At 39.2% G+C, this 14,326-nt stretch overlaps 1 protein-coding gene across 1 annotated transcript in view; it reads right to left on the bottom strand.

Moving 5' to 3' along the window:
• The window catches only part of GALNT18 (polypeptide N-acetylgalactosaminyltransferase 18), a gene marked incomplete at its 5' end in the record, with an annotated part of 136,870 nt that overhangs the window by 80,862 nt on the left and 41,682 nt on the right, over positions 1–14,326 (bottom strand). Inside the window, 3 exons of the mRNA XM_009329316.1 lie at positions 4,067–4,181; positions 6,639–6,836; positions 7,690–7,873. Of these exons, the coding sequence (XP_009327591.1) occupies positions 4,067–4,181; positions 6,639–6,836; positions 7,690–7,873 (497 nt within the window). The remainder of the gene's footprint in view (positions 1–4,066; positions 4,182–6,638; positions 6,837–7,689; positions 7,874–14,326) is intronic.

The raw sequence follows: 14,326 nt of genomic DNA, 5'->3' as shown, positions 1-14,326 counted from the left end.
AATAGGCCCTTAAGAAGCCTACTGAAAACTAGATTTGAACCATCTAATGCAGGATGTAATTGATTGCATCTAATTGATTGCAATGGATTTGTAGGGGCTTCCATAACTATGAGTACTGCTTGTGCAAGCACAACCCAGAAGCAGAGCCCAAATAACGGTGAGAAACACCAGCCTTACACTCACATTTTGTTTCTGCTATAAGGCAGTTATCAACACAGTACCTATTTGGTCTCTTGGATAAGCAATGTGATTCCAGTTTGCCCTCCAAATGCAATCTGGTCCCTTAAAAGCACACTTAAGTCCATTCAATTGGGAATGATTGAACATAAACCAAAAAGAAGCATTACTCATCCTAACGTGAATTTAAGAATATGATTCTGGGGCACAGTAAACAAATCTTTCAAAAATACCAGATAAAGTGACCAAGCTGCTCAAAAAGGATGCTGTCAACTCTTGCATCAACCAGCCTGCCTTTATTTTCTTATGGGGCAAATAAATAGCTTTGCAAGAAAATATTTGCTTGAGGAGAAAATACAGCATTGCTTCTAAGATTCAAAATGCATTCATATTTTGAACTCATCTGCCAGCTTCTAGCTCAAGGCAACAGAACTCTATTAATATTTATTTAATAATGTATGTTTAATATTGTACAAATGTTATTACAAAGCCACAACAAGGGTAAAATTCTTAGAAGTTAAAATAATACACCAAATCAGAGACGAGTAGAGCTGAGTAGAGAAACTAGTTCATCAGAGTCAAGAGAATAATCCTCCAATCAAAGACCTGTTTTATGTGGCTTGTTATGGTTTACCAACAATGGATGCTTCAGATACAGTCTGGGGTACAGGTATAGTTGGGGGGTTTCTTGCACTCATGTAACACAAATAACTAGGTATTTGTGCAGATGATGACGTGACAAAAATACCTCCTGGGAGAGGATACTGGGATAAGTCTCCATTTTGTAAGGGTCTAATTCCTGTCCCTGCACAGTGAAAACCCCATCAGTTCAGCTGAAAACAAACCATTTCAAGATTTTAGAAGACACAGTAATGGTTTCTCCATTATAGTGAAAAGTAATCCTAAATAGGTAGACTTTGCTTCTCACAAGTATCTCAGCTGGGAGATTAAATCTGATCTCACACCACTGAAGATGCAACTGCTAAAAAAGCAAATGCAGAATAAGGTTTTGACTCTGTGCATAGGCACAGAGATAGTGATTTACCCAGTCCTGTCATCACGTGATGCTGCAGCTGGTCTGCATATGAGTTTGGCTCACAGTACTTTTACATCCTCTGGAACAACATTAGTAATATAAGGACATGAGACCATGTTCTACTTAGCGTGTTTGAGATAAACACGTAGCTCAAATGATCCTAACTCTTGCTGCTATTTCTGTAGTTGAAAGTAACCCCTCCTGTTCCTGTAGATGTTTTCTCTTACATGCTTACGCATAAAATTTCCCAGTGAAAGAACTGACTTCCAGTGCCTAAATACTGAGAAGAATGGGAACAGGTTTTGTGAAATTTGCTTACAAACTCAAGCCATGAAAAAAATTAGCAAAATTTCACTAGCTATCAACTCCACCATATCAGAGAATGTGATACACATCATACTTCTTGGCTAGCCTGGATACCAGGCCAGTTTGGGCACACGGTATCTGCTTATCCACCCCTACATGATAATGCGTATCACACAACAGAATACTAGATACTTCTTAAAAAAGGAAAATGGCAATGAAAGATGAAGCACAGTGAGCAATCTGTCGTCATGGATTGGAGAGCATCATTTTAAAATGGAAACATTATTTATTGCACTGATACTGTAATTATAGTGTAGTTTTCACACAACAAGTACTGTCTTTATTAAGTGATTCATCGTAGGCCTCGCAGTTGAAAACAACACAAGTAATCTAGAGATGACTGTTTGGTGCTGCATAGATGAAAATGTAGTTCGGCAGCAGAAACAGAACATCTGGCCTGAAATCACCTGCTGACTAGAGTTTTCCACATACCCCTATCTAAAGGAAATGAAAGGCAGCCCCTGGGAGCTGCACCTCTAGGGACAAGTGCTTAGGATGCACCTGAATGACATGGCTGCTGACCACAATATGAGAACACATTTGAAGCAGCCACCTGTATTTTGCCAAGAGATGGTGTACGGCCCCAGGTGCGTGCCAGAGGCAGGTGGCTGAGGGAAGGAGCTTGCTTTTCAAGCTTAACATCTGTAGAAATAATACTGTGCTTCCCAGAAGCTCTAATATTGCACTGTACATTTATATTCATCCTGGTATTATCTGGGATATGCTGAGAATTGTGAGAAGAGTTGGTAATAAACCAAAAAAATTACAGCTCAGTAATTTATTTTGATATAGCCAGGAACACAGATCCAAGTCAGGATAAAGTTAGATGAGGCAGCATACATTATGCTACCTTGCACACTACAATCTGTTACAGATGAAAGTATTTTATGTAGGTCAGGCACTGCTTCCCTGGAGACAGACAAAAAGCCATAAGGAAACCAGAGCAGTGTTGGGCCTTATTCCAGTGATCCAGTCTACTCCAAAATTTCAATTATGCAGAGATTTGTTTCTCTCTGGTCTTGTCTATCAAAGTACTCTTCCCAATCAACTTCTGCAAGGCTAAGTATAGCAGACTGGACAGCATATATCTCATGGTGCAAAACTAGATAAAACTCCTCACTCACAAGGAGGCAATAGTTTTGTCAGTTGAAAATAGAAAAGAAAAATCAAAGTGATGCTAATTTTCAACTCATCACAACACTGAGCTGCAAAATCCGGTTTCGGGAACAGAAGGTGGCCCTCTGGCCCTCACAGTGAGGAGGATGGTGTTATTAAAAGAAGCAGTCTTGCATTTCTTTCTCCCTTTCCTTAAAACTGTGCTCTAATGTAACTGAGAGGAGACCTGCGCTTCAGTCTTGCTGCAACAACACTTTATCTCTGACAGGTGGGAGAAAAAGAATTTCAGGAACCCAGAAGTAATTTTTTTTTCTTATATCTCACAGTCTCAGCAGAGAATTCTATATTTTCAAAATAAAATTCTTTTTTTTCTATTGTATAACAGTATGCTTTTATTCTGGCAACTAAAAAGCACAAAATACAAGCTTCCACTAACATTTCATAGCAGAGTTCAGAATTTAATTTTATAACACACATCATACCATTTTTCATTACCACCTATCTTTCTCTTCTATCAAAAACCTGAAAGACTCTCAAATAGCACTGTACTTTCAGAATGTAATTTAGCTGTGAAGAGATATAGAAAGAAGTACACAAATCACACACAATACTGCATATTTTAGATTGGATATTAGGAAAAATTTCTTCACCGGAAGGGTTGTAAAGCATTGGAACAGGCTGCCCAGGGAAGCGGTGGAGTCTCCATCCCTGGAGGTATTTAAAAGACGTGTAGATGTGGCGCTTAGGGACATGGTTTAGTGGTGGACTTGGCAGGGCTAGGTTAACGGTTGGAGTCAATGATCTTAAAGGTCCTTCCCAACCTAAATGATTCTATGATACTAAACAGATGAAGAGTGTATGATGGAAGAAGAAAATATGTGCACTTTTGCACTTTATGAATATCTTAAGTCCCTTCCAGAGGGAAGGCAGCATAAATGCCTATACATTCCAGTTTGCTCCATAGTGATTTTCCTAATTTAAATAAACCGAGTAATCTAGAAGGACTTTTCCCATTACGCCTGTGAGAAACTATCCTCCTTACTGAGTCTGGGATCACAGGTAAGGAAGGAGTTTTAGGTATCATCTCTGCAGAATTCTAGCATTGTTACTTGAACAAAAAAATACCAAATTCTGTATTTCTATCCTTGTCCCAGATAAAAAGATATAGATCCCCCCCTTTAAAAAGATATAGGAGCTTTTGCTCTTTTTTTTTCCCCTCCCTCCTCAAGTAGCAGTTTATGCTACTACAGAGCTGTGGATCTCCTTTGCGTGCCATCATCCATACATTTTTGACTGTTTCCCCCCCCAACAATAAGAAGCAAGCTGTATTTTAAATGTAAACCACCAGTATTGGTCAGTTATGTTCCCTACCCTGATTCCGAGCTCCACATTCTCTCCTCCGTATACTTCCATGCCTTCATCCAGTAAGCCAATCTCTTGGAAATATTCTCTATCTACTATGAAGCATCCAATCAGTGCAGGACTTCTGGAAGAATAAACCATCAGCAACCAAAATTAGCAGATAGAATATGAACAATGTTATTACTCAGAAACAGATTATATTTATAATTGCTGGGTCAAATGGTGCGTCAAGACAGATTCTTATGGAGGTGTTTCTCAAACAGATTTATTCAGCTTTGTCTTCTAACATTCTTGATTCTATGATGAAATAAGCACCACTGAAGGAAAATATACTCAAAATTATTGGACATACATATTCACCAGAACAGGTAGGATTTCAGTGCTAACAATACTAGATCCAGGAGTCCCAACTTTGTTTCTGAGGCACCAGCCATTCTAGTCTCTGTCCCTGCTAAGTCCTCAGGTTTCTTGTCTGTGATATTTAACAATGATACCCAATGATGCACAGTTTTCTGTTTAGCCAGAAGCTAGGTTCATCTGCAGCTAAGAAAACTTGTGTCTGTAAGCTTATGTAAAACAAATTATTTCTTGAATGGGAACATCCAGATAAGGTTTTGCAATACAGAATCAATAAATGTCTGCCCTTACCAGCATACTGTAACATTAGTCCATTGTCCTGAGCCAAATTTAAACAAGTCACACATCTTTACCAAATCAGTACACTCTATTTATGTCATGACCTGAATAAACCAACTTTTACTATGCAGACCCAATCTTAAGAAGGTAAGAGTTCAGGCACAGAGAGTACAATTTTACCTTTACGAGATGCAATGGAGGAGAATACAGAGTAATTTAGCCTTTTCATTTCTCTCCTACCTTATAATCCACAATGGCAAGAAATAAAAATGTCTTTTCTGACTATTATGTTGGTATCAGGAACTCTGGTAACAACAGGGTATTAATTAGCAGTACAGGGGAAACCATCCTGCATTTACTGGGAATATACAAGCTGCAATAAGTGTAGACATCTGCTTTCAAACGGATTATAGGATCTTAATCACAAATTGTACAATTCTACAGGAATCTATACATTTATGCCTTTAACTTGAAGTGCTATAGTACCCACTTTATAACAATAAATGACTGTTTCTGATGTATTTATTAATGAAGAAAATAGCAGTTAATGTCACTTCAAAAATTATGCTTCTTTTATGACAAAGTACTCTTGCTTTTGGTGTTGTTTTTAAAGTATTTTTCAGAGTACCTGCTTCCCTTTGTTATAATTCTAGAAGCATATTGGAGGGATGATAGAAGCCATCAATCAATACATGTGGCTTTTTTGTTTGTTTGTTTTAATTACCCAGCACACACATGCAGTGTATTGCACTGAATAAAAGGCACCAGGGAAAGGGCTAGGGAACAAACCTAAACATCCAATATTCGTAAAGGACACTCACTTCACAATCCTCACATAGAACAGAGTTTTGGGGTAAAATGGAAAAGCAGATTTGCTCTTTATTCTGATTTTAAATACTTTTAATTTAAAAAGTCACAATAATTAATATAGAAGGTTTGCCTCTGCAGGACTTAGTAGGATATTTCAAAGCATTTTCATAATGTTAAGAGAGTTCATTAACACTGATAACCATTTCTAATGATGTGGAAATTACCACCCCTTTTTACGTAAGTCTGTGGCAAACCTGTGAATTTTTATCTCCTACTTTCCAAGTTCTGTTCTAACAACCAGCACGTGGGTCAGTGTGGTTCAGATACCCCTTACACTGACTGCATGGAAACTGATTGGTAGTGATGACCCCCTCATGCTGCCACTGCTATTTAAGGTTCTGCTTTGCAGCTGGTGGAAACAGTCTTCACACTTTCTTTCGGCAGAGAGCTAAAGTATAGGTATCAGTGACCTCCTTGGTATGAATGCATAGCCAGAAGAAAAGCCTGGAATCTCAGCAGAGCTGCTGAGGGCGTTCAGAGGCACCTACTCCTCTCCCGGAGGTAATGGTATTGTTGTGTACCAGCCTAACAATGCTCTAGACATGATAAGAAAGTACAGAGCTAGATCGTACCAAAGCAAGGATCTAATACGGTCTTTGCTCACACACTACCGGTGGACCAGCATTAACTCCTAGGACATAACACAGCTGTAAATCTACGTGACAGTATCATAAAGAATGCAACTGTCAGATCAGTTCTGTTTATATAATGCATTTGTAATGAAGAATCTGTTTCTGAGCCACTACCACTAAATTAGCAGACAAGACATTTAGAGAAAGCAGTGCTGCTGAGCATTCAAGTCTACCATTTGACTTCGGCTATGTGTTTTGCCCCACGCTAATAACAAGGAAACTTATTTAAAAAGATCTACTGAAAAAAACATTTTTCTTGATGACTGTGCAGGGGTCAAGGACAAAAGCTGAAGAGGACAGCTCAAGGACATTTAACTAATTTAACATCTAATTTAACATTACAGTCGGTAAAACCTATTACATAGCTGAGACCAGTCACCATCTGTCATATCTAAATGAGCACTGCCAGTGACACGCTAATCTAGGTCATGGTTGCATGTTACCTTATTGGAGCAGTTGTGTTCTCCAGTTTCCACCATGACTTAGGAGGGTTCAGATATCGGCACCACAGCTCCCAGTCAAACCCCTGTGCTGAGAGGGGATACTCCTCTATTTCAAAATTATCATACTTAATGTTATCAAATGACGGAGAAATTACTCTTTTTCTGTTTTCTTTTATCCTAGTGAGCACTGGTTCAGCCCTAAAAAAAGAAAAAAAAAAAGTTAAGACTGCGTCAGTAGAAGCATTAGCACTGATGGAAATAGCAGTTTATGCTATATATTTCAGAAAGGGCAAAATCTATAGCTGTTACCCGTTCAGAGCTCCCTTTGCTTTGAGATGGAGTTTTGACAGAGCAGGATCTGCCCCAAAATAACACTGCAATATTTTATCTAGGATGGCTTATTATTAACCTTGATGTTAGCTGGTGAATGGAAGAAATTAGTATCTGCATATTATAGAGCATTTACACCCTTGCTACCAAATAACAATGACTTCAGGCTTTCAATATTATCAAGGACATCAAGATCAGAGTTAATAATAGATCTACCCTAGGGACAGAAGCTCCTGCCTTTTTACCATCTTTTTTACTCAAGAAGAAATTAATACTCAAGATATTAAATCCATATTGAACAAGTTAAAATACATGGTTTTAGTTATGTGCTACTTTTGCACAGAGCGGCAACCTCAGTGCCAAAATGACACTTCTTTGTTTACAGTGCAGAACATAAAAGAAACATATTTTTAATTAAAAGATGATAAATTTGGCACTACGGGCAAAGGGCTACATTATCGGAGGATGTTTTTAACATGCAGTTTTCCAATATAGTTTAAATACATTGCAATTAGACCAGACTCACACTATAAAAATGGATCTAGGTTATGTTACACAGCACAAACACATTTTTCATGCTCGTGTCCATGATTGTGTCTGAATCTTCATTAAAAAGATCAGAATGCTAATTCACCCTCTCTATGCAAGAGAAACACTATTCAGTAATTTATAAACAGTGCTTGGAAAAGGTCCCTTGGTCAGAGAAATTCGAGACACATACCATCCCACACTGAATTCCACATGGGCATCAAAGAGAGCAACTACTGGTGCTGTGGCTACTCTCCATCCACTAACTCGAGACCGAATCAGCCCCTCTTGTTTGCTGTGTCGAACAACCTTGATGAAACCAGGCTTATGGGCATTCACTTCATCAACATACTTCTTTAGTTTCTCCTTGAGTTCTTCTGTGGAAAGGAAAGAATTAGATGTTAACAAGAAGTATCAGCTCGACAAGATATAAAAACCTGTTCTTTCAGCAAAACAGGAGTCTTCACACATGGAAATACTCCCTTTTGATTTAACTACTAAGAATTCTCAAATAGTCAAGTCTAAAAGGAGGCAAACAAAAAGTAGAAGGACCATGAAATTTTTTATTACTATATCATTTAAGTGTAACTGTTTAGCCTACGTGACTGACATCAGAATCCTGCCACTGTTTAACGTTAACATGCCACAAAATAAAGCACTCAATCATAAAGTACCATAGCTACATAAGCGCATATTATGTTACTGTAGCAACAAATAAGATAACTATCTTATATTTCCAGAAAAATATGCCTGAGTATTGTCCATGAACTTTCTTTACCAATATTTCAAGGAAAAAAGTAAGAATGAAATTAATTATTTATCCTTTTTCCATTTTTCTTTCTAAACTTTGACAACTCTTTTCTATCTCTACTAAAAAGTTCCATGACTTCTGCTCTTTTCTCAGGAGAACAAAGACCAGTAAAAGTACTGGAGGAGAATCATTCCTAATTAAAATATGATAACTTTTTAATCAACAGCTATCACACCTCTGGTTTAAAGACCATTGCATGGGAAAATCCAATAGGTAGAGTTGAAATACGCTGTTCACTATTATTATTAGCTGAAAACACTGTTCACTACTATTCCTTATTAGCATTGCTACATTCTATTTATGTTATGGTACCACGCAGAATTCCCTTGGTGTTATTACGTTCCCTTTCTTCCAAATCTCTCCACAAATCCAGAAATGTCTTTGCTGTGATGCAGAATAATGCTCCTGTGGTTACGATGCTGAACTGGATATCATCAAATCTGCATTAAAAGCTCAATGCTGCCTAGCCCTTTCTGTGAAATCTTGAGCAAGCCACTTAACTTCTCCATAATCAATTCCCCATCTGCAAAATGAGATCACCACACATTTCTTTTTTTCAGTCTATTTAGACCTTAAACTCTAGAGAACAGCAGTTTTCTTTTTCTCTGCATTTGGCCAGTACCTAACGCCCTGGGGCACTGAGCTGAGGGGAGGTTCCATCAGACAAGGGATGACACCAGAAACCAGCAGAGGAAGGAGCAGCACCCCGTAGTCAGCAGTGTGGGAGGGAGTACAACTTCAGTCATGTTGGCTGGCCCAAATTGCTTCCCAATAAGACACAACAGCATTTTTCTTTTAAACCTAACCAATGAGACTTCCTCTTCTATCGTTTTGCTGGCATTGCTCCTAGCTATGCACCAGGGGGACATTTCTGCATTGAGCCCAGGTAGATTCTCAACATCATAAGCCAAACACTCCGGGAACTGGTTGCCTCAAACAGATCTGGACAACATGCACACTAGAATGGTTAATGCAACAGAAAATTAAAAGCAAGCACACTTTATTAGCCACATTAAATGTTCATCCTTGGAAAGGAGGTGGATGTGTCCTCTCTCAGGCTGACAGAGAGCAACCGCTGTTTCATAAGGGGTCCTCTAACCCAAAAACTGTTACAACCCATATGACCTTAGTGGACCTACTTCTCTGAGGATATGGAGGAAAGGACACGACGGTCAAGTACAAAGACTCCTTAAATTCACCACTCTTTGTAAAGACTCTCAGATAGCCACCAGGCGTGATGCTCTTGCAGCTGGTTCCACTGGCACTGCAGGACTGTGCACGCCCTATACCTTTGTGTAAATGAACTCTCCGCATGGAATCGAGAGAATACCAAATAAAAGTTCTGATACTTACAGTTTTTCATGAAGAACAAGAATTTAAAATAAACTATTTGCTGACCACGTCTGTCACGATACTTAAACTGCAGCTATATTTTAGGAATGGACTCAATATATTCCTAGAATTTTCCACATTATATTGCCAGAATCTATTCAAATTGTTTAGCTATGACTGCATCACATTGAGTAAACAATATGAGGCATTAACACACATAGCATAGAGCACTATTCTACTTTGTATTAGATTTGCTGTGTATTGATCAATACATTTTTTCCATTATAAAGTAAAAAGATCATATTCAGGTTTTCTATTATGCTTACGCAAAGCTACATGTTCTTATTGTTCATGCCCTAACACACAGAGATTTGTAGCAAGCACAAAACTATCAAACCAACCACTAGCTAACAGCACTTTAAATTCAAAAGAAGACATTCATGTTACTGAAATTGTGCCCATCTAAAAAAACAGTCCTCTATTCCCAAAATGTAACACTGTGGAGGGCGAATATCAAAACATGAAGATCAAAGCTTTGCTCTTGGTGTAAGTGGCTGTTCATAGTTTTGCAATACCAGGAAGCTTTATTTGCCACAACAATGCAGCATCACCACTGAGTATAAAATATACAAAAGGAAAGCAGGCTCTAATCAAGGGCTCGAAAATCAGTACCCTTGATAAAGTCACTGTTCTCTCAATCACCTTGGTTTTTAGCAAGTGGGCTATTCTTACTCCTGTCATATACTTTTCCTAATGTGGACTGACTTTATAAGCTTGAGTAAACACAAAATCTTTTTCATATCTAGGTGTAGTACGGAAATAGGTGGAAATGGAACAGAACCCAAATCTTGGCTTGCCACCAGCATGACTTCAGCTGCACATTATAGCTGTGACATTTACTAGGCAGTACACACTTCTAATTTTCTGGTTACACTGCAGCTTTTTGCAAATGAAGTGAATGGCCTGAGGGAGTCTCAGGGGAACCTTGGAGGCTTACCCATGGTCAGTCAGTATGGAGGAATCCTTCCCTGGACTTCAGTATCAGCCTCAGGAGGTGGAGGAAAGTGCTGCATTTTACCTAATCTTCAATACTGGCCCACAAGCACATCCAGAGGAGACAAAGCAATATTTTGCAGTCAGGCATTTTCTGGCCTTTATTATTTAAAACAGATTAGCTTTGCTTTCCAAAGGCAGAGTGCTGAGCAGAGCATTATGTGCACCCTTTGTCTTACAAAACCTATTGGGCAGACTCGCCCAGAAGAAAAAATAAGTCTACTAAAAATAGGTATCATTTTCACTCAGCCACAGGACGCAGCAGGCATGTAAATGAAGCTTAAAAAGTCACTATTTTGGGAAGAACATTAAAGATGCCCTAGCAGGATACTTGTTAGGTTTTTTCATGCATTCCATGTTTTCTTGAGTTTTACATGAGAAATCTGAGTTCAATTGTCTTTGACAGTTTTAGAGCACCCTGCCCAACTGGACTGAATGATGGGACTCTCCCCTAGAACGGATCATACACTTTGGGATGGCACTGATGGTCTTCAGCAATATATTTTTAACCCATGCTCTGTCCTTTTCCACTTCAAATATGTTGCCTGCATAATAAACAGTCATTTTCATTAATTATTGTGCTTCACTGCTTTATGCCACCATAGGGAGAAGAAAGGGAATGAGCAAATGTGTCATCTTCAATACACTGTTGATTCGGTTTCTAATTATAGAAACAAACACGCTTATAATGATAGATGCGTTTGCCTTTCAGCACAGAATCTCTCAAATAAGGACTCAAATTGACTAAGCTGAATGAGTATCTGCAATTGGAGAGAAAGAGCAGCCATATATGGAATGGGAAAATGGTGTTGATCTGGCGCCTCAAAATGTTGCACTCTACCACCTGTCTCTATATGGTACACATGTCTGGAAAGCACAGCTCAACTCTCCTCATAAATGTATAAAAAATAGTTAATGTGCCATAATTATGTTTACTATTAACATAATTAAGTTCTAATACTTCTAAGAGGTTGGTTGTTTGTTTTTAACAAATCCACAAAGATTTTGTTTTCAAGTTTCCCTATTCAGCCCGACAAAGCAGTGCTAAAGAATTCATGCAACTTTGTCTTCTTAGGAAGGGGCAGAAGCAGGGCAGGATGAAGGCAGGGAGCATAAGGAGTCAGAAGATGTCAGCCAGCCCACAGCTATGGAGCTTGTATGTGAAGGGATCATTTAGTTCATAAAAATACCTTCACAAGTCATCTTCCTTTCAGGATATGGTCTGAGAGAATGGTGGGCTTGAGAGAGGCCCTGGCAATGCAACTGCTCTCCTTGCAATACTGCAGCTTGCTGGGCTTGTGCAAGTGGCTGGTCCTAGCTCAGAGGGGGGATCTGGACCACAGTCCTGCCTCCTCCTCGAACGCTTGGGGGTTGTGGCAGGCCATATAATATGGAAAAGATTTCTCACACATGCCCCAGGGAGCTTCTCAGAAGGAAAACCATCTACAGAGCATGCTCTTCATCCAGTTGCATGCAAGTGGCCTATGTTTTGTACGCCTCTACCCTCCCTAAATTGGGAAGTTATCAGGCTAGATGCTCAATGATGTAAGGTGCCTTAGCCCCGTGGGACTCCAGTGTCCTACAGCAGCTGTGGATCTGTCCCCAGACTTCCAATTTTGAAGTTATTGATACAGTGTTGTCATAAATAATAAATTACTGCCTCACATTCATAGAGAAGTAGCTTAAAGGTCAGTCAATTAAGCCTCACTTTCAATAACTTTCATGCTTTAATGTACTCCCATTCTGAGTGCTTAAATGAGTCCTCACATCTCTCAGAAACAATTTCATTTGTAAAGTCTGACACTCATGCTTTGCTGAGACAGATGCATTTTACTGACTTTTTAAAACCCTTCTTCTTAGCTGTAAGTTTGCCAACAGAGCCAAATAAATAAATAAATAAATAAAAGCAAGCTCTCTCATAACTTTATGCATTTTCTAAAGCCTAAGAGTCTCTATTGACTTCGGTGCAGCAGAATGCACACTGGATGTTATTGCCATCTCTGCAAGCCTTGTGCTTTTACCTTTAGGGAAAAATTTATTTCCATGTCAAAGGCCCAGGAATTACCATGTCCCTCTTTAACCTTAGTAGTTGGCACAAACATGGCTTCTTTTACTGTGAAAGGAAAGAAATTATTCTTCAATACAGAATGGGGTTTAACGTAACAATTGTCCTCCCTGTGCCAGAAATTGTGGATTGGCACATTATGTGAAAGGGGCAAAATCCTGCCAATTCATTATTTTTATGCTCTAGCTTTGTGTGTTCATTGAGCTGCCTAGAAGGCACACTCTGGTCTCCAGGTAAAGAACCATGTTGGATATTTTCTTGGATCATAAAAGACATTTTTAAAGGCAAATCATTACAGCAGCTGCAGGAATACAGCGTATCTACTGCCTCTCTCAGACCCAAGAGACCACTGGTCAGTTTGCTCCTGGCAAGGATCCCAGGGCCTTCCTGAACACCCTGTGCAGTAGGTCAGAATGAGATCCACTGCCTTGCACCAAGGCAAAACTGCCAACTGGCAGAGCACAAGAATTCAGTATGCCATGAGAGCTGCTGCCATACTAGGAGCATCTCATCAGGTACGTCTTGCTTCTGCATGAAAGGCAAGTAAATTGGCAAAAAGACAGAATTCACACAAACCAATTAATTTTAAACCAAGATTTTTCCATCTTCTTCATCTGATTATTTGTGGCCTAAAGTCTCAGGAACAGGAAGAGCTGCTTTTCCACTCTTCCAGTAACAATTTCATACCCTTTAGAAAAACAGAATGTATTAACATAGCTGACTTTCTTTCTTGCAAATAAAGAAAGCCTGTTATACCAGGTTTGCTGCAAAAAACCCCCTCTCTCTTCCCTCGCAATCATTCTGCAGGCATACAACCTGAGTTCATGGCAGCAGCTAGGCATGTAAGAAAAACTGTTTGCTGCACTTTATCTAATAGGCTTGTACGTTGGATTATGTCACTTATTTCATATGCAGCTCAGTGCTTCATAATTTTTATTTTCCTTTCCTCTGGTCCCTTATCTTTCATGCTCAAGTGATCACCTCTCATCTCTAGCAGAAGCAGATAATTCCAAATGGAAAATACTTATAACCAGATAGAGGCATGTCATTTGAAATGCACATGGGTATATAGAATGTTTGCAACAGAGGGCAACAATGCACAAACAGATAACGAGGGCCTGCTGTGCACACGTATTTAATAACCTCATGTTATCTGGTAATAGATAAACCACCCAAGGGAAATCACCAACGTGATGCAAGGAATTGATTTAGACAGACCTCAAAAACAAAAAAGCAGTATAGTCGTTTTCCTCCATTACTATACCTAACTTGTATTGTTGACAGAGATGCATAATCTAATCTCAGAAGTTCAGACTATCCACATGTAAAGCCAGAGAGCGCAATGAACTTTCACAGTCTCAATCTTTGCATTCAGCAATCCAAAGTCTCAGCTGCTGTCAAACCGGTCTACTAGATAAATGAGGCCTACAACAATTCATTCCAGCTCACACCTCGGACTACAAGCCAAGGATTTCTTTAGTTTAGCACATGAACAGCACCCTTCTCCCACAATGAAGGCAGAAAAAATATACGTTTCCCCTCTCAGCCCCTACACACAAACACACACTC

This window comes from Pygoscelis adeliae, unplaced genomic scaffold, assembly GCF_000699105.1.
Source record: "Pygoscelis adeliae isolate BGI_AS28 unplaced genomic scaffold, ASM69910v1 Scaffold437, whole genome shotgun sequence".
In the NCBI taxonomy this organism is placed as follows: Eukaryota; Metazoa; Chordata; class Aves; order Sphenisciformes; family Spheniscidae; genus Pygoscelis; species Pygoscelis adeliae.
The sequence above is the reverse complement of the archived record's forward strand: the minus strand, read 5'-3'. Positions and strand labels throughout refer to the sequence as shown.